Source organism: Notechis scutatus, chromosome 3, assembly GCF_049901735.1.
Source record: "Notechis scutatus isolate UNSWTSFEM ecotype Mainland chromosome 3, rNotScu1.2, whole genome shotgun sequence".
In the NCBI taxonomy this organism is placed as follows: domain Eukaryota; kingdom Metazoa; phylum Chordata; class Lepidosauria; order Squamata; family Elapidae; genus Notechis; species Notechis scutatus.
In genome coordinates, this window is record NC_142011.1 from 190,862,236 (window position 1) to 190,888,267 (window position 26,032).

At 37.8% G+C, this 26,032-nt stretch overlaps 1 protein-coding gene across 1 annotated transcript in view; it reads right to left on the reverse strand.

Annotated features, from left to right (window-relative positions):
• The window catches only part of CSMD3 (CUB and Sushi multiple domains 3), a 618,612-nt gene that overhangs the window by 407,729 nt on the left and 184,851 nt on the right, over positions 1-26,032 (reverse strand). Inside the window, exon 4 of the mRNA XM_087962106.1 lies at positions 23,679-23,873. Within this exon, the coding sequence (XP_087818232.1) occupies positions 23,679-23,873 (195 nt within the window). The remainder of the gene's footprint in view (positions 1-23,678; positions 23,874-26,032) is intronic.

Below are 26,032 nucleotides of genomic sequence, written 5' to 3' on the forward strand. Positions count from 1 at the left end.
TTGTGAGTGCAGGCTTCCAAATGATTGACAGCCTGGTGGAATCATCTCTTCTATTCATGCTTTCTGGTCTTTTTTCAATCTCTATGGCTTCTCTGATGACTCTGTGGCTAGGGTTTTCCATGGTGGCCAGGGTTTTGGTGCCATTGAAGTTGATGCTATGACCTGTGGCTTCCATGTGTTGGACTAGTGAGGAAGTGTGTTCCAGCTTTTTGACTGCATTTTTGTGTTCATCCAGGCGGGTACTTATTCTTCTATTGGTCTGTCCAATGTATGTGGCTGGGCATGATGCACAGGGGACTTCATATATGCCTTGGTTTTCCAGGTCAATTTTATCTTTGGGGTTGCTAAGGATGGCTGCTATTTTTCTGTCTGTTTTGAAGGCAGTCCTGATGTGATGTCTTTGTAGTACCTTACTAATTTTGTCTGTAGTACCTCTTATGTAGGGCAGGACAGCTGTTCCATAGGTCTGTTCATCTTCTGGGTTTCTATTATGTTTCAGTGTGTTTTTGTGGATCAAGCTGGTGATTTTGCTTTTGTGGAAGCCGTTGGCTGTCAGTACTTTAGTCAGGGTGCATAGTTCAGTCTTAATGTGCGTCTTGTCTGCCAGGCGTTTGGTTCTGGTAATTAGTGTTTTAGCCACGGAGTTTATCTGTGCTGGGTGGTGGTGGGATTGGGCGTTGAGGTAGCGGTTAGTGTGTGTTTTCTTCTGGTATACGGTGTGTCCTAGTGTGCCATCTGTTTTTTTGTAGATTAGTACGTCTAGGAATGGTAGTTGTTTGTTTGTTTCCGTTTCCATGGTGAACTTGATTTTGGGGTGTGTGCTGTTTAGGTGTGTTAGGAAATTGTTTAGGTTTTCTTTTCCATGGGGCCAAATCACAAATGTGTCATCGATGTATCTTAACCATAGTTTGGGTTTGTGGGTGGCATTGGCCAGGGCTCTGGATTCGAATTCTTCCATGAACAGGTTTGCAATGACGGGTGACAGTGGTGATCCCATAGGGGCTCCTTCAATTTGTTTGTATCTTTGTCCTTTGTATATGAAATATGTGTTGGTTAAGCAGTGTTCCGTTAGTTCCATGAGGTGTTTAGCTGGTTGGTATTTATTTTTGATGATTTCAAGGGTCTCTTTTATCGGGACTTGAGTGAATAGTGAAACCACGTCGAAACTTACAAGCAGATCTTCTTGCTCCACATGTAGATCTTTGATCATTTCCAAGAAGTGGTATGAGTTTTGTACATGTGAAGCTGCTGTTTCAGCATGGGGCTGTAGCTGTTTTGCTAAGTGTTTAGCTAGGTTTTGTAGTGGTGCTCCTCTGGAGCTGACTATGGGTCTGAGAGGTATGCCTTCTTTGTGTATTTTTGGGAGGCCGTATAGTTTGGGGCATCTGGAAGATTTTTCTCTTGGGATGATCATCTGTTGGATCTCTTTGCTCATGTGGCTGGTTATAATTTTCTTCTTGGTTAATTTTTCCAGATATGTGGTTGAGTCTGTGTTTATGGGTTTGTATGTGGAGTCTTGGAGTAGGTCTGTCAATTTTGTTTCGTAGTCTTTTCTGTCCATTACTACAGTGGCATTCCCTTTGTCTGCTGGGAGGATGATTATGCTGTATTGAATCACCATTTTAAATAAACTTCAAGCTAACTCTGCTCAGTGTCAGGAGTTCGATCCAGACCAATTCAAAATTGACTCAGCTTTCCATCCTTCCAAGTTCAGTAAAATGGGGACACAGATTGTTGGAGGCAATATTCCTGACTCCGTAAAACACTTAGAGGGGGCTGCAATAAAGCACTATAAAATAGTATATGTCTAAGTTTTATAGCTATTGCTATCATATTTGCTTCTTTAACACACAAATTGATTGAACTGTTATAATGATTCCTTGCTGAAAATCAGATTTGGTAATTAATGAGAAAATGTAATTTCTGGCAGTGATTTTAAATGGCACATAGTGAAATCAGAACTAAGCAAAACATTTCTCCAAAATGAAAACAGTTCCCAAAATTACAAATTTTCATTCATAGTAAGCAACTTATCCTTCACATTCTTTCTGTGACAATTACTAATAATAACATTGCGGGAAGCCTTTTCATTAAAAAAAAAATATGGATTCTTTACTATACTGACAATTTAGAAATAATGGAGTGAGTGTAATATGTCATAATTTACAAAGGGAGACATTGAATTGACTTCTTTATTGTCATTGTATGTATATACATAGTATACATACAGTGAAATTCACATAACAGCCAGAGACCAGACTCAACATGCACATACACGACAATCCCCAAACACCTCCCCACCCACCAAAATTTCCCACCTTCTTAAAACACACAAGCATCCACACATCAGACCAAGTAATACTGTCCAACTCACTGATGGTAGTCCTTAAGTTCATTGTTAAGTGCAATTATAGCTCTGGGATAAAAACTATCCAGAAAACCTATGGTCTGAGTTTTAATTGTTCTGTATCTTCTACCAGAAGGCAACAGTTCATAAAGATTGTAAGCAGGATGGGAGGAGTCTCTGAGAATGTTGCACAACTTCCTTAGACAGTGAGATGCAAATATGTCAACCAGGGCTGGTAGCTGGAGCCCAATGATATTCAAATGAGAAACCTCCTTTGCCTGAATGAATGAATGAATGAATGTAGGCAATTATGAGAAATAGAAAAAGATACTTTTTCTATCATCTTTTTCTGTGCTATCTAGAAGAGTAGGCATGGGTCTATTTATGTGTATATGCTTGTATATACACATCTGCATAGGAGTCTGTTCCAGAATCAAACCATGATTTTCATACATTTTATACCGGACATATTTTTAATGTTCTACTTTATTGCTCGAATTGGACATTATTGTTTATCTTGCAATTGGGTTGTTGGATTCTCTTATCTAGGCCAACAGACCCAAAGATGCTTTTTCAAAAACAACTGGGCTTTGTTTCTTCCTTGAAGATGTTTCACTTCTCATCCAAGAAGCTTCTTCTGACTGAACGGTGGAAGATGGAAGGATTTATATTCCTTACAGTTATCTGATTGTTAGCACTCTTTCTGAGAGTTGTTGAGGCACTTGGAGATTTATCTGTGCCCTCGGGGTCACCTGAATGTGAAAATGGGTGTGAAACCTTCTTGGAGAATTTCTGTAGACATCTAGGCCAATAGAGTTAAGAAGGCCTGGATGAATAGGATGATTTGGGTAGAATCCTGGAGTGAAGCAACATATACAGAGAACGTAGCATATATCGGGTCATAATAAGGCTAACATCCATTGGATAAATACTCTGATGGTGACTAGTGATAAATATCTAGTTGTCTGCCTTTCTCTGGGCCTAGCTACATAGACCCAATCTAATTCAGTCTCAGTTTTGTTTCACTGTACTAAAATGGTAGTAGCTTTAGTAAAACAAAATGAGATTCCCCCTCCTTGTCCTTTTCCATTGTTTTCTTCATTGATTACAAAATGTCTATAAAATTTAAAAGGACATTCTCACCCATCCCAATATAGTGCATTTGCTTATTTGAGGGAATGAGTTCTTCTGTTTGGTCTGAATTGTCACACTATTGCATGCTAGATATACATGTACATACATTAATGGAAATATTTGATATTCTGCTTTTAAGAGGCTTAAGGTTTCTTCTAGGTTCAGTTTAGCTGCTAGTAGTTGAATTTTCTATGACGCTTCATATTAAAAAGAAATACTGATAAAGCATGGCTGGAAGAGCTAAGATAGTCAGAGAACTAGTCAGACTACTTAACGGAAGTTCACTGATTCTCATGGACAGAAATGGCCCAGGTAGAAGACAACCAAAGTGGGCTGGAATCATCCATCACATGTTCTTCTAGCAGCAGCAGTTCCTGATTCAACATGCTCTAGTTTGTGGTATTGTGTTTGTCACATTGCCATGTAGTAGAGAAATGCTGCTAGTTGGTCAGCATGACAATATTCTCCATTCTGACTTGAGTTAGTCATGAAAAGTTAAAGGAAAGGGTCAACATGGGTTTTGAGCAAATGACATCAATGTCAGTCACACTTGGCAATGGTTATCCAACAATATATCTCTTACCCAACAACTCACATCCAAAATAATAGTTTGTTCTCCATTATAGATAAAGCTGGATAAGCCTCAACTGATACTTGTGGACACTTAGTTTTTGGAAGTAGTTCCCTTTATTGTTAAAATAAACTTTTCCTTGCTGGATTGCTTTGAACTCCCAATGGAAGAAGACTTAATGTTAATCCCTTAATGTTTTTAGATTTCTGCTTGCTCCCAAAATGTTTCCCCACGAATTGTAACTCAGCTGAGACACTCTATAAGCCAATAATTCATGTAACTTGAGAAAACCATATTGTCATGGATCTTTATCTGTCACCGTGAGAGATGCACACTGGATGAGTGTCCTTAGAAACACCACTAAATAAAGCTCACGTTGAACTTTATGGCTTCTTGGGTTATTATTATTATATAGGTTTTGGTGAGCAAAAATTGTGATAGTACAAGATCACCATCACAATTATTAGAACTTAATCAACATAACAGAATACACGTACCATTTCAATGCCCTTTGTTCTAGTTTTTAGAATGCCTTTGAAGTTGTCAGACTCACCATTTGTATAAAGGGATCTCAACATCAACAAAAGATAATCAGGAGAGTTTGCTTATAATGGACCAAAACCATGGAGCCACCCATTCTTCCTCACATTTTTTAATTAGAATAATTACAGCTAAGTTGAATAAGGTCGAGAGTACAAAAATGATGACAAATAATATATGGCAGTAAAGAGCGGTAACAAAGTGTGTAACTTTTTGATGAAATCTAGTGGTTCTACAGTTTTTTTTCTCAAGAGATTTGTCCTGAATTCCAATTTCCCATGGCAGAATGTCTACAACATTTTATGTATTCTGGTTTGTCTGAACCCAGAACAAATAAATTGATCCAGCCTTGAAATGGTATGACATATGAAGTGGAATTGATTGAGCCTTAGAATGATATGACATATATATATCAAAAATCTTGTTATGACTTGGAAACACATCTTATTTCCCATTTTGGGCATGTCCCTGTAAATTTAAACAGAAAAGAACCATGCTATTATGTCCAACAACTTGCTTCTCTATTGATCTTACCATTTAGGTAGTAAACACCAAACCCATATTATTTTGAACTGACAGATCATTTACATATCCTGCAGTCTGTGTCATAAAAAATTAAAAGAAAGAAAAAAGGAAAAGGAAAAAGAAGAATATCTGTTGGATTTTCATAATCAAGAATTGCTGCATGCAAAATTTTGCATCATGATATTGTCTTGGTTTAAGGTGATAATCCTCTAAATCAATGTTTCTCAACTTTAACATCTCTAAGTTGTTTGAACTCCAATGTCCATAATTCCCCAGCCGGGACTGCAAACATTAAGGAATGGCATTTATCCATAGTTTGTCAAAATCCAATATTAAGTGTTCGGGAAGAAGTGTATGTTCCATGCAGCTAGATTTTTTTTCTATTGTCTCTTCTGGAAAATCTATCTTTGGGACCTGACACTATTGCAGCTCTTCATGCCAGAGTATCAATACAAAAAAACTCTGCAGATGCAACTGAAATATGGAAAATTGGTACTTGGTGTCCTTTTTTTTGCAGTTGTTCCATTTTCCCCACAAGTAAAATAATTTTATAATAATAAATGCAAACTGCACACTACAGAAAACTGCACTGCCCCAGGTTTGCATATCTATTTTAGTACCTTGAAAAATGGATTGAAATGAATTCCCTCTAGATGATATGAAAGGGCTTTAATTGCATGAATCAAAATTGATATTCTCTTCTATGCACAAATGCCATACAAAAGTGGCAATCATCTGTGCACAAATCATCCTGAAAATGTTTGTGAAATTACAGAAGGAAAATTGGAATTCATCTTAAGGTGTGGAATTTATGTTCATTTTCTGTGTATAATGAATATATGTTTAGGATTGGTGCATTATGTGAACCTAACCATGGTATGAATGTAATCAATTGAAGGCTTATTCATAATCCACATTTAAACAATTCATGGTGTATCATTCCTATTAAAATGTGTTAGTCACTTCCTGATGGCTGATCCCTCCCTCCCTTTTAACAAAAAAAAAATCATGGTCACTCTGAAGATGAACAAATGACCTTAAAAAGGGTAAGTCTGCTCAGTCAATAAGTGCGCTTCAGAGAATAACACGTTTCTTTTGATATACAACATATTTTCACAGTTGGTTTTCTGAAGTTCGCTTGTAGAACATATGCTTTATATATCAATGATGCCAAAGTCCATCCACTATAGAACTGGGATTAATTTGGAGTCTTGAGAGATGCTTGCAGATGTCCCTGAGAAGCTAATTAATTGCCAGTGAGGATCTGAAATGTTTTTCTATTCTTACAAAATGCCCATTCTTACAAAATACTGCAATATGGATCCCCCCACTACTATTTTGCTGTCTGAATATAGGTCTATATTTTATGTTCAGAAATAGAAGGTCTGCTCCTAGGAAAAGGGTGCAGAGAATTGCATCCTATATAGGCCATGTAGCAAAGGCCAACATTTGATTTTAGATATTCTACTCTTAAGAATTTGAACTGAGACATGATTTGAACAATTGTGATATTAAAATGCATACCAGGTAGGATTTTCAAGCTCATGAAAATGATCACAGGGTGTACAAAAAACCCTTCAAAAGAAAATCATTATTTTGATTGTCAGCTGAGCTCAAGTATAAGGAATTGCCATTTCCATAGGATATGCAATTGTTCAGCTTTCATTATAAAAACAACAACAACATTAGCATGTTGGCACCTAGACTATTGTTATCAGAGCTTTGGTAGCTCTGATGAATACTATCTTGAAGTCTTTCAGAAGAATGGAACATTCAGAAGCGTCTTCAACATAATGGCAGCCAAAAGATGAAGAGTGGAGAAAGCTAGAAAGATGAACTGACAATCAAGTGCCATATCTTGAATCTAAGTGGCAAATGACTTCATCAAAAGCTGTTGTATCAGAGGCTGGAAAGAGCAGACATATAAACCACATGCCTGTCAATTATTAAAGGATGTGTGAAGTTTCAAATTTCAGATTTCCCTTCCCCAAAGACAGAAGAAAACAACAAAATATTTAGCCTAAGTCAGCTCTGAATCAATGTCTTCTTTCTCCTTCTAACTGAAGTACATATCAGTGGTTTTGTGTCTTCTTTCATGATTCCTTTGTTGTCAATGTTGTTGTTTCTTTGACACAGTTGAAATAGCTTTTAGATTGAATAGGAATTATAATTGTTATAATTATCACTACTAAATAGTGTGTCAGGTTTAAAGGATGGACTGTCTGAATTAATTAATTAATGCTGGAGCATTAATGTTCAATTTGTTCCCTTTTTTAAAGTGACATTAAAGTCACACAAGTTCTTTGACAGTATATTGTGAAACTGTGAAGGTTAATATTTGTCTCTTTTGTTACCTACTGGAAGCAGCTGTGACTTTAATCGCTTCATTTGTCTTCATCTATTGCAAAAAAAATTTTTTTTCTTTGTGAACTAAAAGGTTAACTCAGCACATAAAATCTTTGAAAGCTGCAGAGATAACTATTTTGGCTAAGATGCCAGCTGTTTATCATTAGCATGTCATTATTTAATGTCTGTGATCAAACAGAACAAAGTTTTGACTGTACAAGAATGTATTCTACTCTAAAATCAACTCTGTTATAATTATTTTGTCACTGCCTTCTGATATTACCTTATTTTCATTGTGTCTCACTTACTAGCATGGCTATAAATATTGCTGTCTCTGACTCCTGGCCTTATTTTTGATAATATATTTGAAAGGAAATCCTGTCACAAATGTAATAATAGTAATAATGATGTAATCTCACTGCCATTTGGCTAGCAGAGCTATAAAAATGGATTTCCCCCCTGACTTTTGAACAGCTAACATCAAAAGATATGACTTTAACTTTTATCAGTCATTTGAAAGACCATTAGTGAGGTGTTATAATTGTTAATAGATTTTCTTTCCATTTTTCATATGGCATTGAAGATAACGTGACTTTGGATCTACATGAATTAGAATTTTTCTTCTTATAATTTAGCATGAACAACTAGGGGAATGGATGGAAAGGGATGGGAAGAGAGCGGAAGAGGAAGGGGGAGGGGAGAGAGAGAGAGAAGGGACTGTATCCAATCTGAGTTGGTCATCGGGACTAGAATTCCAAGTTTTCAGACTTGTGCTGAAGCCCATCCTCAGGTAACTTCTTTTTCTGTGGACATAATCTGGAGAGAAAAAAGTTCCCCAAAGATAGGTTCTAGCACGAGTCCAAAAGCATGGAAGATTAAAACTCTGGTTCCAGTGACCAACTCAGATTGGATCCTGCAACATTATCTTGGGATACATATATTTGCCTATATTTGTATATGTGAGAGAGATAGCTATTCCAGATACTCAGTTTGGAAACCTTAGAAAGAAAAGGACAAAATACTATTATTTCTTACAGTGCAAAATATCTTAAATTGGCACAAATTGTACTTGGAGGAACCAGTCCAGTTCTAGAATACCTTAAATTGATACAGATTGCTAGTTGGAACTAACCTCTCCTTTCCCCCACCATTCTATTATTTTTTACTTAATGTATTTACACTCTACACTTCAGCCAATATCTCTTATAGATTAGTGTGAGTTATAGATCAATAAAAAAAATACAGTCCTTCTTGTCTGGATCACCCTGTAAAAAAAGACACAGTAAAAAAAAAATATCATTTGCAGGCTACCTGTGTTGAGATAAGATTCATCCCTTGCCTATAGAACATTTCTGATAGCTTACAAAACAATTCTGTCAGATGACAAGAATCCAAAGCAATACCACTGGGATCAGAACCTTTTTGCTTTGTGGCCAGTTCTCAGGCATCAGGAAATCTTAGGATGATCATCTTTATTTTGCAATAGATCCCATTCAGCATGTGGGAAAGTGAATCAAAACTCACTGGATAGTTGGTCCAAATAGTCTAAACCGATAACATGTTCCTACCATGGAATGTGTGTTACGGGAGTACTTCACTTACAGCCATTCATTTAAGGATTATTTGAATTTATAACGGTGCTGGAAAAAGTGACTTATAACTGGTCATTGCGCTTATGGCCACTATAACATCCAGGGATGGGATTCCACTGGTATAACAACTGGTTGGGTTATCATGCGCTTCGCGCTCGTCGCAGCAAACCAGTTCACTGCCAGCTGATCTTCAGAGCAAGGGGTTCACCTGAACCAGTCCGAATCGGTAGAATCCCACCCCGGTAGCATTCCCCCATTGGTGACAAGCTCAAAATTCAAGTGCTTGGCAATTGACATGTATTTATGACAGTTGCTGCATCTCAGGGGCACATGATTGTCATTCATGACCTTTTGGGTAGGTGTCCAAAAAGCAAAAAAAAACAATGGGAGAAGCCAGGTTTGCTTAACAGCCACCTTCCCATGCCACCAAAGGTGCTTTTTTCAAGAGGCAACTGGACTTTCTGCTTTTTCTTTGACGACATCTTTAAAAAAAAAAAAACAACAACCAGAAAGTCCAGTTGCCTCTTGAAAAAAGCACCTTTGGGACAACCATGACCTGGATGGCTGAGAATCTCTGTAGACAGCCACCTGATTTGCTTAACAACTATGTCAGAAAAGGTTGCAATTTTGGGCATGATTCACTTAATGACCACACCACTTAACAACAGAAGTTCTGGTCCCACTGTGTTCCTCTGTCAACGTCTATCTGTATTAAAGCTATAGCAGGGAAGTTTCAGCCCTTCTCATATTGTGTGGTTCCATTTTTCATCAGCCCCAACTCATTAAAGCCAATGGTGAAGATACCCTTCCACAGAATATTTTACAGAATATTTTTGCTGTCTTTGTTTCTTGCCTATACTGGATTGTTTTCTGGTCTAATTGCTGTTCTTGGTCTAATTTTTTTTCACCCCCTCAAATCACATTAAGTTTAACTCATCCAATGAGAAAAACAGATCTGTGTTTGCTCTCCCCAATTTTCTTTGTACCTTTACTAATCACTTGGAATTAAGGTCAGATCAAGATAGTGGAAATAAAATGCAACCAAACCTAATTTCCTTTTTATTATGTTGATTAGTTATATGCCTGGAAGTCAGTGTTGACTCTTAACAACTACATAAATAGATTTTTCCCATAACTACCTGTTCCTAACTTTACTTTTCAAGTCTTCCAGTGGTGCATTCATCTCTACTGTAACTGAATCCATCCACCTTGTTTAGTTTTCTTGCTTAATGGAAATTTTATTCTCCTGACAACTCCCTGAGCTTCTTCCAAATCATATTTCAATGATTCCTCTCTAGACAAATTTAGAGAGGGAAGCAAAAGACAAATATAATGATTCCACTTTCAGTTCCATTAGCAAAACCTTCAATCAATGGACCAACACTAGATGACTTTTACTCCAGAGCAAAAACTTTCCAAAAAGAGAGATTTGACAGGCGTTATTTACCTTGACAATACTGTTTATGTTCTGAGAAAGAGTGCATGAGAAGATGGAAAGTTAAATGGAACTAAGCTGACATATGGCAAACTAAGGACAAACACTTCTGATGGACCAGATTATTTTGAAAGTCAGCTCCAGATGGACGTGGGCCAAAATGGGAAGTGGCAGCTAACCTTCATGCTGGCTTCTTCTTGTGAAATTAAGATAAATGCTTTGCTTCCCTTGGTGATCAGCCAACTAATGTACATAATCCTGCTGTTATTTCTAATGGAAGGACAGAGGGATATAATTGAACATAATTAGGGAAAATTATCAAATGGTTAGATCTTGCACTACAATGTAGGATTTACTAAAATGGATCAGAATCATGAGGTCAGAAATATTCAAGTACTAAAAAACATTAAAATATTAAAAATGAACTCAAACTAATATGTATAGTTATAGCAACAAAAAGCTCAGAACAGAAAAATTTCAAAAATGAGAGGGGAAAAGGGGCCTGACCTCACAGATTTCAAATTATCTCTTATTATCATCCAATTCTAATGACTGAAATACATTAAAATTCAAACTTGCAAATGTAATTTACACCCTTTTGACCTTGTTAAGCTTAAAGGAATCTATAATCAATTGGAATTCTTTAAAGAAAAGTTGACATTAAAGATTTTTTAAAAATGCATGCTTATCAAATCTAATAGAGTTATTAAGGAATATTCTATCACCAATGGATTAGGAGAAAGAAAATGGATTGTAAGACATACTGTATATGTCTAGATTGTTGATAGAGAACAGAGGATAGATGGATGGACAGACAGATGATAGATAATTTCATACAAGAATAAAAGGTCTTGTTGAGTCAAAAAAGCTTCTATAGGAAATGAATAGTTAATGTTCAATCAAAGGTTATAATTACTGCATTCCACATTCAGTGCCCTAATTCTTAAATATTACTGGAAATATAGTTAAAAAATAATTGGGTAATATCTAACAGCAATATCTAATATCTAGGTGGGCTTTTTTCACACATTGGAAGTTCCCCCTATAATATTTACATACCTCTGAAAGGTTTTCTAGATATGCCTCAAATCTCTTGAGAAATCATGGATATGCCAATTAGATCTTCAGATAAGAGACTGCCAATGTCACCATTGAAGATAATCTATTCTTACATTGGGAGAAAGAAATGATCGAAAATAATCAGTGAATCCCTACATAGCTACAAGCAAACTAAGTCCAACCCCACTTGAGTGTCATTGACTCTAACTCTGAGCAGATGCTGACCATTAGTTGAGCAGATTCCTGTGCATAGGCTTTTAGCAGTATTACAGTTTAATTGAACCTTCACATGGGAAGATTGTGCCTGACAATTATATACATTTCTTGAATAAGAAAAGCAATAAGGAGAATATAGTTTTTTATGGTTGACTAATTTAAACTCATTTTATTATAGTTTTAACATGCCAGTCACATAAAGAGCAAGTAAATAGTCTTTGTGTGTGTGTGTGCACACATACATAGTTTCATGAAAAATAAATTAATCCCCAGATATTAAATAATACATTGCCAGGAAATTATACCTCAATAAAGAAAATGTTTCTCAACTTGCATTGATAGAAACTTGGAAACAAAGTAATTTGGGTAGGATTTTTAAAGATAATTTGTGAGTAAAAAGAAAAAAATTTGAATGCAGATCTTCTTTTGGATTGGTAACATTTGGAAATAACCCAAAGTGTAACAATATTGGTATTTATCAAAAGTTGGACTATGTTCCTTGTACTATATTAAATTCTTGATCAAAACCTGAATCAAAGGCTGATTAAACTCAGCCAGGTAACCTTTTGCATCATTGCCGTCTTATAAATAACCACACAAGACTACAAATCCTTTGAGTTATTTGAAACCTAAGAATTATATTGAAATATAAGAGCTGATGAGAAGCATGATGAATTTCCAGTTGCTGTCATCTATCTAAAACTAGGCAGGATAAGATGCATGGCCAGTGATTCCAGCTTGCAGATCTAGAGGTCAGATATAACCCTCAAAGAAATATCTCCATGGATGAGAATATTAACAATAGGATCTCCTAGTAAGAATACAATTGTCCTTCATTTGCAAACTGGAATGCAACTATTTTAATGAACTTTGACAGATTTCTACTCAGCTTGAAAGAAAAGACTAAAAACTAAATGCAATCATGGGATCAAGTGTTAGCACTAAGGAGACAGTACCTGACTGAAATATCATCATCATCATCTTAGCCATTGTCTATCTACTGCAGGATAAAGGCATCTTCCACATGTTTCCAACCGATACATTTTTTCCCAATTGGGCCCACAATACTTGTTGATACTTATTGTCAATCCATCTTGTTTTATATCTCTTGCATGGATGCTTTTTGTCAAGTGGGATCCAGTCTATGACTGCCTTGGCAGGGGGGAAACATGGACACTAAATAGTGAAGACCTTGTTGAGGATCCAAGCTTTGTCAAGGACCTTGGAGTACTCATCTCTAATGATCTAAGTGCTAGATCCCACTGTAACTACATAGCCAAAAAGGCATTAAGAGTTGTTAATCTAATCCTACGTAGCTTCTTCAATGGTAATATCACACTACTAACTAGAGCATACAAAACATTTGCTAGACCTATACTTGAATACAGCTCATCAGTCTGGAACCCATATCATGTATCTGATATTAACACAATTGAAGAAGTCCAGAAATATTTCACAAGAAGAGTTCTCCACTCCTCTACTCATTGCAGAATACCTTATGCCCCCAGACTTCAAACTCTAGACCTAGAAAACCTAGAACTACGCCACCTCCGGTCCGATCTAAATATAGTATATAAAATCATACATTGCAATGTCCTACCTGCAAATGAATACTTCAGCTTCAATCATAACAGTACAAGAGCACACAATAGATACAAACTCAAGGTTAACAGCACCAAACTTGACTACAGAAAATACGACTTCAACAACAGATGTTGAATATTTGGAATACTCCACCTGACTCTGTGGTTTCTTCCTCAAACCCCAAAAACTTTAACCTTAGACTGTCTACTATTGACCTCACCCCCTTCCTAAGAGGTCTGTAGGGGACGTGCATAAGCGCACCAATGTGCCTACCGTCCCTGTCCTATTGTTTCTTTTATTTTTTATTTTATTTCTTTTATTTTTCTTATTGTATCCATGTATTCATAACTAAGTGCAGGGAAAAAGAGTGGCGCTATCCACCGGGGCTTGCAACAGCACTGCCCCAATAGCCATGTTGGACGCATCCGTCTCCACCACAAAAGGACGATGCGGATCAGGATGCCTCAGGACAGGTTCTGGAATGAAAGCATTCTTGAGGGCCTCAAAAGCCTGTTGCTGCGGGGGGCCCCACTGGAACGGGACCTTCTTTCGAAGGAGCTGGGTTATTGGACCCGTCAGCTTGGCAAAACCTGGGATGAAGGTCTGGTAATAGTTAGCGAACCCCAATAGGCGTTGAACGTCCTTCACGCCACGAGGGGGTTCCCAACTACATAAGGCCTCCACCTTACGTGGGTCCATGGCGATGCCTTTGGGAGAAATGATGTGCCCAAAAAACTCAATGGAAGTCTGGAAGAAGAAACATTTCTCCAGCTTTGCATAAAGTTGGTGCTCCTGAAGGCATTGCAAGACCAGACAAATGTGTTGAAGGTGGCTGTCCCTGGACCCGGAATAGATCAGAATATTGTTCAGGTACATCACCACGAACCGATCTAACATATCCCGAAACACGTCATTCATCAGGTGCTGGAAGACTGCGGGGGCGTTGGTCAACCCAAACGGCATCACAGTGTACTCAAAATGGCTGTATCGGGTGCCAAATGCCGTCTTCCATTGTCCCCCTCTCGCATCCGCACCAGGTTGTAGGCCCTCAAAGATCAAGCTTGGTGAAGATAGTGGCCTCCCGCAACCTCTCCAACAACTCCAGAATGAGTGGCAAGGGGTAGCTATTCCGCAACGTGATGGCGTTTAGCCAGTGGTAATCACAGCACAAGTGTAAGTCTCCCGTCTTCTTCTTGACAAAGAGGACTGGGGCTGAGAGAGGGGACGACAAAGGCCGGATGAACCCTCGGGCCAAGTTTTTGTCCAAAAAGTCCCGTAGTGCGGCCAGGTCAGGCTCGGACATGGAGTACAAATGTCCCTTTGGCAGTGGTACATTGGGCAGAAGGTCCACTGTGCAATCATAGGGCCGATGCGGGGGTAACCGGTCCGCCTCCTTCTCACTGAACATATCCGTGAAGTCCGTCAATTCAGGAGGTATGGAGACGGCAGAGGTGGTGATGTCCTGGCCAGCACAGGTGTGGCAGAAGTGCTCCACGCACTGCAGACTCAGAAAAGAAATGGCGTTCCGCGACCATGCCAGCTGAGGATCATGAATCCTAAGCCAAGCCATGACAAGGACTAATGGGAAATGGAGGTCTGCGGTGACATAAAAGCGGATCGCCTCCTCATGTTCTCCAATGACTAGGCGCAAATGCTGGGTGTTGAATTTAATGGGTCCTGCAATAAGTTCCCGCCCATCAATAGTCTTGACCCTCATTGGAGGTTCTACTGAAACCAAGGGGACATCAAAATGGGCCACAAAGGCCTGGTCCATAAAGTTAGTCGTGGCCCCCAAGTCCACCAGCGCATTTGCTGGATTCCCTTCCAACTGGTTAGCCAAGAAAACCTGAGTGTCCAAAATCAGATGCCAAGGGGGCCCAGAGTCAACCTCTGCTAATTCAGGCGGGTGTTTGATACGTGCCTGGACTAGGGTTTCCCCCCAGGTCGGGCCTGCCTTGTTTCCCAACTGATCATGCCGAGATTCAGGCACAGGCTTGAGTGCCCCACTTCGCTTTAGAGGACAAGAAATAACGAAATCCCCTGCCCCCCCACAATACAAGCACAAACCCCCTTGGTGTCTCCGTGTTCGCTCCTGAGCCATCAGGCAAGGTCTGACCGCTCCTAACTCCATTGGTTCCTCGGCCATGTCCACGACACTTTGGGTGACCCAGGGTGCTGTTAGCACAGGGTGCTGCGGTACAGATGCGGATGGCTGCTCCTGGACGGTGCAATGGTTCTTTTGCCATTGGAGATGTGCGTCGATGCGCAAGCACTGCACCACCAGAGCGTCGAGGGTCGGGGCCGGTTCCACTCGAACTAACTCATCCTGCAGCTCATCTGACAGGCCATCCTGGAAGGCTTCCATTAACGCTGCGTCATTCCAGTTGAGGTCCAGGCATAAAAGCCAAAATTCAGAAATAAATTCTTGCAGGGGCGCTTCCCTTGTCGAAGATCCTTAAGACGCCTGGCTGCTGTCTGCACTTGTATGGGGTCTTCATACATGTGTCGCATGTGTTGCCAAAAACCCAGGTAATCAGTTAATAACAGGCTGTTCTTGAGCAACAAAGGTGTGGCCCATCTGGCGGCCGAGCCAGAAAGGAGGCTTATCACAAACCCCACCCGAGCCTGGACATCTGGGAAATCCTCTGGCCTCGTAGCCATAAATAACTGGCACTGTCCCATGAAAGCCAGGAACCTCTCAGGCTGCCCAGAAAACTTATCTGGCACAGCCACCTGGGCATTTCCGATGAGGAGGGGGAGGAGAAGCTGCATGAGCCTGCAGCAAAGCAAGTTGGGCTGTTAATTGAGCCACTTGCTGTTGTAGAGTTTGATTTTCATCTTGCAGCTGTTGTTGAAACTACTGCTGGTGGTCCATCTTAGGTAAAAATGGTTTAAGACAGGTACGGGACAAAAATGTTCTGTCTCACCTTTCTTCTTTCTCAAAAGATGAAAGAGTACAAACTCACACAAACACAGGCAGGCAAGCTGGCTTGGACTTCACAGAGTTAATTCTTTGGAACTGATAACGTCCTTGGCATTCCAACACGCTCTGCCTGCCAAGTCCGAACTGATAACAAGTAAAAAGCTACTTACAGAAAATTACAAGGCAGACCACAAAAATCATTCACAAAGAAAACCTGAAGTAAGATCAAACTTTGTCCTGTACAAAGTTCCAGCCAACAACACACACACTTTTATCCCCTGTGGGGTGTGGCTCAATGACTCAGCTCACTCTCTGACCCTCCCACGCCTCCTATGTTGCTGCTCACGTTTCTCCCTACGACGCTGCTTAGGATCAAGCCAACATTCTTCCTCTTGATTCCCTGTCAGGGGCTGCTCCGATATGCCTTCCTCGTGATTAATCTCAGGCTGTTCCTCTCGGTTGTCTGATGAAACCTGAGGCATTATCAGGGAGGAAGGCATTGCCAGAGAGGAAGGTCCTGGGGAGGAAGGCATTCCCAGTTCCTCATCATCATCTTCCAAGTCCTCTTCCTCTAACAGCACAGGCTCGGGAATTGGAGCCACAACACACACACACACATATAATTTTTGCCTGTCATATCAAAGCAATAAAATGAAATAAAAATAGTTCCTTTCAATATGCAACAGTTAAACCACATCTCTGAAAGAGGCAACAAGTGGTATAAGCTAGTTGTGACTTTTACCTCTAAATAGAACAACCTTTCAAAAATATAACAGATATTATCTCTGATTATCAAACCTCCTAATTAATATAACCTTTACAGAATGACTATATTATATTTAACCATGACCTTATTTATTAGCCTTTGGTGAATCATTCTCCCCAACCCGCAGTATGTGGCAGTTTTCAATTCCTTCCCCATCTGAAAAGTAGAAGATGATGGGATGAGACTATTGTCAGATTTCATCATTTAAAATGACCCAATCAAAATTAATATGTCAGCGGAGGGGGAAATTAATTTAAAAACTGGTCATGGGCTATGCACACAGTAATTGACACTTCATAACACAATAAATCAAAATTGCCCTATCTCCATTTAAACTTTGCCTGTCTGTACAGATAGTACTCATTTAGTAACCACAATTAAGACTAGCTACTCAGTTGTTATGCAACACAATTGTTAAGTGAAACCACAATTCTGCTGATGCTCTTATTTCAGATTTTTCTTTCCTTACAGACCTGCAAAGGTCATAAATGCAGGAACAGGTTATAAGCTTACTTTTTTGTCATCATCACAACTGCAAATGTTTGTTAAATGAGGCAGTTGTTAAACAAGGACTGTCTTTGAATGCATTTCTCATGAGTCTAGACTGCAATAATTTAAATGGAGATTGGCAATTCTAGAAGATGCTGAACATGTATATCTGTATCAGCATAATATCTGTATTAACTGTAAATGACGTATCACCTATTAATGGTGACTTAACATATGGCTTTGAATATAGACAGTAATAATATACAGTGGTAGCTTATTTGTCATTATGTTCATTATCATTCCCCATCCTGCCCTGTATTTCAGGACAGTAGTACTGAAATACAGATTTACTAGTGGTTTGATAACTAGATTAGTTTAGGAGACTGTAATTAGGCCTAAAACTGTGCATCTAGATCAAATATTCTGGAGTAACTATCTCTGAATCTTGTATGGCAGGAAGTTGTACTGATGTTAAACTGGATTTTATTATATATGGTTTGAATTCGTACCTCATATGTTCAGTTTCTAAAAAGAAAATCCAAGCCATTTTAAATGAATTGGTATATTTTATTAACATTTTATGAAACTGAATTGTCATTGTATGATTTCATTTTTCATTGGTACCAGTGGTGGGATTCAATTTTTTTTTACTACTGGTTCTATGGGCATGGCTTGGTGGGCATGGAAGGGGAAGGATATTGTAAAATCTCCAGTCAGAGGTGGTATTTGCTGGTTCTCTGAACTACTCAAAATTTCCACTAATGGTTCTCCAGAACTGGTCAGAACCTGCTGAATACCACCTCTGATTGGTACATACTTAGTGTTTGGGATTTTAAAATGTAGGGCATAATAGTCTTAGGAGACTATTATTTTACAATAGTTCATTTAGTGACTGTTTGAAGTTACAAAAGCACCGAAAAAAGTGATTTATGACCATTTTCACACTTATGACAATTGCAGCATCCCCATGGTCACATGATGAAAATTTGGATGCTTGACAACTGGTTCATATTTATGATGGTTGCGGTGTTCTGGTGTCATGTGATCAATTTTTTGTGACCTTCTGACAAGCAAAGTCAATGGGGAAGCCAGATACACTTTCCAACCCATTACTAATTTAACAACTGCAATGATTCACTTAAGAAATGGGGCAAGAAAAGTCATAAAATGAGGCAAAACTCACATAACAAATTTATCACTTAGCAATATGAATTTGGGCTCCATTGTGGTCATAAGTCAAGGACTACCTGTATCTGAAACTGATTTACAATTTGAAAAATCTGCAGGAAGAAACACAATTTAAACTCAAGAAAGCACTAGTGATCTGTTTCACTTGTGTATTTATCCCAAGGTAGTGTGATGACCCGGGAAGCAGCACACACATAATAAATTCCCAAATGTAAATAAATTTCCTTTAATGCCTCCAACTTGGCCTCACTGTTCAATTGTTCGCAGTTGGAGATTAAACTCTTTCTAAAATAGTCTCCAAAAGAAAGAAATACAGTCCAAACTCAAAGAACAGATAACGAAGAAATGAAAAACCAAAACAAACCGCACTGAAGGAATTTCCATGACAGACCAGGATAATTAATTACAAACTTCAAGAAGATAACAAGGCACAGTCCATTGGAAGAACGCCAACCAAGATAAACCTCAGCCAGAAATAAAACATGCTTTGCTTCTAACAACACTGTATTTTAAACGTCCCTCCTTTATACTATTTCCCCCAGCTTCAGCCAATGAGAGGGATCATGGCCGCTTTCTCTCCCGTAAGCCACGTTGTTCCCTTCTCCATTCCTTCCTGCATGCTCTAGGATGAAGAGGGGATGGGCCTGGGTCTTCCTCTGGCTGCCCAGCCGGCCTCTGACTTTCCCCAGCCTCTTCCACAACCTCCAGAGCCACACTTCCACTCCCTGTCAGCTGTTCCTCCTGTCCCTCAGAGTCAGTCTCCAACAGGGGCATGACAGGTAGTCAACTTAAAGGCCAGAAAGGGAAAGAATAACATAAGTCACTGATAGTGTCGTCTCTTGACATACCTTTTCTATTGTCTTTGAGACCTAAAACCTAAAAATAATAGCCTAGGAACCTGTCAAGCAGTTGTCAAGGTCATCTCTCTATGATCTGATCCAACAATGGTATCCAGAAATAATTGAATCCAATTGACCTTGTCTGTAAAGGATGATAAAAATTGTTGACAGCAAGCTTAGAATTGTTCCAGCTATGTTCCCATAACATTGCATATGGAACAGATGTCACACAGTATGGAAAATCATTGGTTCATTCTGCACAAACCTAGCTGCATTTACTGCTTTTTAGTGGGACTTCAAATGGATCTGACAAAGGACCCACTCTGTGTTCAATCTGATTCATTGAAAAAGTTCTCCATTCACACTCCAATCCCCTACTTATCTTCTGTTGTTCTCAGTTTTCTCATAAACAGTTTGAGCTCTACTACAGGGAAGAAGAAGGCACTTAAGAATAATAGTACGAACCAACTAAGGGTTTTTTTTTGTCCCACTGATTGACCAGATATTCTACATGATTGCTGACACACACAGCAATTTCCCCAAACTTATTTTTAAAAAGGTCTGTCAAGTATCTGCAATAGACTGTTTGTCCAGGAAGGGTTTATGGCAGCAAATGTTTTTAATCTCTGAATCTTGGATGCTTCAAAGAGGCACAGAATGCTCAAAATGCAACAGACATTTCAGTGTTGGAAAGTACACTGAGATTCAGAACCCCATTCCTCAATGAACAGTATGATAAGCAAAATTGAATGGAAAGCTTCTGTTTGGTCTGTGCAGGAAAGGGGATAAAAAAACTGGAATGTTTCCCAGTAATGTTGCTTTTTCTGCTAATGCCAGAAGACAGTGTAAATGTAGTTCAGGAATAACCCCCATTCTCACATCTGCAATTTGTTCCATATTTCTGGAATGGAACTCATCGCTTCCATGTTAGTCACAACACATGACAAATTAATAATAAGTTTCAGTAAGAAAGCAGAATCCATCAAACTGGACTAGACAGGAACATACCAAATGGATATCTCATAGACTTAAATTAAGGTTTTATGTTTACAGCATTATATTAGGGTTTTAAATGAATTGGTTGGATTGTGCCTACCTTTCCAGAAAGTGCAGTTTCAGAAAAATATTAGGAAAAGAAAAAAGAAAGCTGACTTCTGAAATTTTATGCATCTATGATTCAAGGTTTTGCTTTCTTTACAGACACTTTAATAGGAAGAGGAATTCAGTATCTATAATAAACATGTATATTCAGGTAGTGGAATGCACTGCTGAAGCTGGTAGGCACTCAAGTCGATCCCTTAAAGTTCACAGAAAAGGTTATTTCTGATGATAATTGAATTTAGGACAATTAAATGTTTCCAAAGTTCTGTCATTTAAATCACTAAAACAATGTCCTGAATGTACACACACGTAGCACCCAAATAACCTTCAAGTTGAACATGATCCTTGGAATAAAATTGGGATGATATACACAACTTCACTTCCTTCCAGCACTGACAATGTTACCTAGTTGGATAATGAAACATTTGCAAGAAAACAACTAAGTTCAGAAAGCACCAAAGACTCCATGGTTCAACCTTGAGTTATAAATGTTCTCTTCTATCGAATGGTATAGCATTTTCCATTTTTAGTTGTATAATGATATGGATTATTTACAGTATGTAGATCTGAAACAGAATTTGACTCCTCATGATACTGTTGGGATAAACATGCTTTCTCAGCACTCACTGATGTACTCAGCAGACCAGGGGTGGGATTCTACCGATTCGGCCAAGTTCAGACAAACAGGTTCACTCCATCGATTAGCTGTTGGGCCCATCTGCCGGCCCCGGCTCTAGTCTATGCTTTATATCCTGGTTTTCAAGCTCAGCTGATTCGCACAGCACAACAGATTGCCACGCATCAGCTGTTTAACACAGAGAGATTGCTGGAGAAGATCAGTAGCAAATGCCCTGGGCGCATGCAAAGCAAAGCACACGCTCACTGAACCGGTGTAATATTGTTACATTGGTTGAATTGCACCCCTGCAGCAGACTCACTCCAAAAAGATTTTATTTAAGCCTATTATTGCAATACAAATAGCTACCAGCCGCCTAGCAAACATCTCCACATAATCACAATATTAATATACTATTATTTCGTCTTTTTATGTACAATATTGAAGACAAATTTAAATCAGGTCAGATAGATCCACTTTTTACGCTGTGTGTGGTGCAAAGACCAAAGATTGTCTTCACAAAACATGGAAGATTCAGAACCTGGGGAAAATGAGGAAACCACTTCAGACAGTAAATTTTGGGTGAACCAAAAGAACAGTAATTATTTATTTGGATCATTATTGTAATTTATTAGTTGGACAGTGTGCTGGGATTCTCTCTCTGGATGTCAGAATATTCTTCCTTGCTCCACTATTTGGCTGCAATAGGACCGCAATGTTAAATTTGTCCTCAAAGTCAATTGCTATTGTTAAAACACTCCATGTTTGAAAGCCTCATATAACATCTTTTCTTTTATTGCACATGAATGTAAGCAGGAAATATTAATACAGTAAATTTTCTCTGTGACCAGGCAATGAGAACATTTTTTAGACTCCAGCTTCCTTCCATTAGATCTCCATCAGTGCAAACTCTTACTGTCCCTTTTGTCTTCCCCTTTGTTCAATAAAATCAATTCCCCAGTAAAAAAAGAACACCAAATACTGGGGGAGAAACATTTGTGATTGTACTTCAAAAAAACACTCTGTAGTACTTTGAACTAAACTTTATTTTATACATAGGTCTGTAGCAATTGCTTTCACTGCTTCACTTGGATGCTCTGAAGATGAACTGTTTTTTCTACAAGTTGCCATGCAAAGGGAAATTGGAATTGCACAATAAATTGTTGGCTGTAAGAAGACACTTCAAGGGCAACCACTATTTCACCAGTATTTAAAATAAGATAAATAGACTGCTTGTAGCCAAAGCTTTCTCTATGCATTATTTAAGCTCTATTGTCTTTTCCTAGGAAAACCAATGCAGAACATAATTTCAAAAGCAACAAGAACAACCATAAGACTTAATAGGAAGAGTTACATAATATTTACATACAGTGGCTATGTAACTCAGAATTTCCTAATAAATATTGTTTCTTCCCCAAACCCTCAAAACTTTAACCTTAGACTGTCTACTATTGACCTCACCCTTTCCTAAGAGGTCTGTAGGGGGCATTGCATAAGCGCACCAATGTGCCTACCATCCCTGTCCTATTGTTTCTTTTTATTTTTCTTATATGTATCCATTTCATATATTCATAATTATGTTTATACTTATACCTATTATCTTGTAAGTGATTGACAAATCAAATAAATAACTAAATATTATTCAACTCACTTCCTCTATGAGTTCATATTAGGGTGGGTTTTTCTTTTTAGCATTATACCTCCCAATGGTATGTCTTCTTCTTTCCCCATATTACATCTTCTTTTGCAATTTAGTTTCCAGTTTATATTTTGCGTAATTAATGATCTAGCATATCTATACTAGATCTAATGGTCTAGAAATGGTTATCCATAAAATCTAATGTGTGTCAACTTAGAAATAATTCATTTGCATGTAGTGTGGCTTACTCTCAGCCAAATGTCATCTAACTAAATGCCCCCCAAAAAGTTTCTTTTTTAATTTGTACCTTTTAGAAACCATGACAAATACAGAAGAATTTTATTTCTGAGCTATTGCTAAACAAGATTGTTGCACTGAATCTCCCCAAACGACTTTAAACTACATAGAGAAGAATCATCCAGAAAAACATATTTCAGATTACCTGAATCCAAATCTTTTAGGTAGGCTTAATATTAGAGCTCCTTTTGGAAGATAGTATTCCCTTCCAGAATGGAAAGAACTATCACTTCCTTAAAAATTAGGACTTTGGAAATAACGTATTTAGCTTGATTCACCTTTATATTATTTGTCATCCAGGTTATAAATCAAACATTACAGTCATATCAGCAGCCTCATTTTTAATAAATACCCAGTACCATAAAGCCCACCCTCCTAGTTCTAATACAAAGTTTCACAAATTAAACTTTTAAACATTTAATATCTATCTTTTTATAGTGAATGTCAATTTTTATTGGATGTTCAACTTACCTCTACAGATAGGAACTGGAAAGTCCCAGGATGCTGTATTTACTGAACTGGCTATACAGGTAAGTTGGGGATGACCATCCAATATATAGCCCGTCACGCAATTATATCGAATTTTGTCACCAACATCAAATCGTGTTCCAGATAAAATACCTTTGGATGGAATTCCAGGATTTCCACAAGAACTGCTCTGTAACTCTATGAAAGAAACAAAGAAAAGAATTACAACTAGAGCTCATAGTTTGTGAACTTAACACTGCTGTTTAAAGTGGTCTTATGTACCAGCCAATGCCCAACGAATTATCTCTTTCCCGATATATTGCATACTATTCCTTTCTGTTGTGTTTCCATTAGCTTGCATTCCAAATGTTGCTGCAGTTTGTGTTTCCTTAAAGATCCAAATTTATTTTTATTTATAAAAAAAATAAATTCATTTTTATAAGTATGTATTTCATTATCAGTAACTTTCTAAACTTATAAACCAAATTTTCTCTTTATTTTCAGTATATATTGTATTCAGTATATTTTGTATTCAGCTTTAATAGATGTACACCTTTTTTTTAAAAAAAGTACACATTCTTACATGAAATTGTGACTGGAAAAAGAATTTCTTTGATTTGCCCTCTAGAAACACAACAGTCATCGGAATACTCTGAGAATTACATAGAAAGTTACATATAGTTCTAGTCTAATCTCTGACTCAAGCAGGAAACCCTATATTATTCCTATTACAGCTCTCTGATTTTTCTCCATTAACTCATTAGAAATTCTTGAATTATTAGAATTTTCCCAATTGTTTCTCCTGCCCTGCCTGTTGAGCAAAGCCTGGATCTTAGCTCATTGTCTTACTGATTTACAGTTGCTCTCATAACTTTCCCTTTTAGTTGATTACTATGTTAAGTTAACATCTCTGTTTTAAAGCTTGGAAGAGAGGAAAATTATTCCAGATATGACATCAGATTTGCATGTTCAATAACAAGAGCAATACACATTGCATAATATTTGAATATTTAATCTTATTACCAAGTCTTGCCATTGTGAATGATACTTTTTCCCCTCTTCATGAAAAGCAGTTTTAAATCATAATGAGAACTAGGAATGGTCAATTCTATGGTATGTGGTTATAATAAGGCTGTCCCAAAAATGTGAAAGATGGATCGACATATGAATAAGACAAACTACCATATTAAAATTTACACTTCTCTTTAAAAATAAAATTCATTCTATTCAGTCAAAGATCAAGTTAGTTAAGGCCAGACAAAATGTTATAAATATATTAACTTTGATGTGAAACGGTCTAGAGTATCGAAAAAAATGCACAATGATTAACACAATTCCTAAGTCTGAAGAAAGAGAAAATCATACATAGGTGTTTTTTTTCTTTAAGACCTAAAACTTACATTCGTTTTAAAAACACTTGAAATGGATGTACTTATTGCTTCTCAAGATTCTTTTTTGTGAAAAAAGCATCTTTTCTGAGATTTCTGAATGCAGTTCAAAATGGATTTCCCCCATATTTTATTAATTTACACATGGCCCTTGAGAACATGGAGCTGAATTAGATAGCGCTAAACTGACCCAAGCATACAAAAAAATATCTTGCTTAAGCAACTGCATTTGTTCTTCAAATATGAATTCCCATAACTAATTAGAATGAAGAACATTAACCAGATTTATACTTTTAACCAATTATTTTTCACCTGAGATGCAATTCTAGGCCAGAAGAACAAATAATTAGACCCAATCCATTAATTAAAGCTATTTCCAAAAGACTTTGAACGTACTGTAAATTGCAATTGCATCTAGCAATTGTAGGAATTTATCCCACACAAACAAGCAAGAAATTTAAAGTTCTTCCTTAGACATGTATAGCAATTTTAGAAGCATAGATATAACTCTCCAGAATGAAGGATATTTTTAGGTTCCTACCAGTAAATCAAATATTTTGTTTTAAGTAAATTTGCTAGAAAAAGCTGTCCTTTAGGAAAATCCTCATGGCAGTCCAAATTGTGTATAATGCAAACAAACTCCAAAGTGTTTCCTCATTTTTCAGTCTGGCTGCATTTATTATTTCAATCTACTTGTAAGGTTGATTGAAACAGTTGCCTGTTCTAGCTGAGACTGATTCCCTTTAATTTCAACATGACCAGTTCTTCCCCAAAATTAGTTTAAAATGTCACAATGTATTGCCATAGTATATGTGCAGATCCAAGCAATATGGTCTTTGACAGATGGAAATTTTGTCAATGCAGATTCTCTAAGTGCCATCCAACATTTATATCTCATCCAGAATTATTATTTTCCTTGCGTTCAGAAATTGTGGGCTGCAACGACGACGCTATTAAAGCCAACCTCTT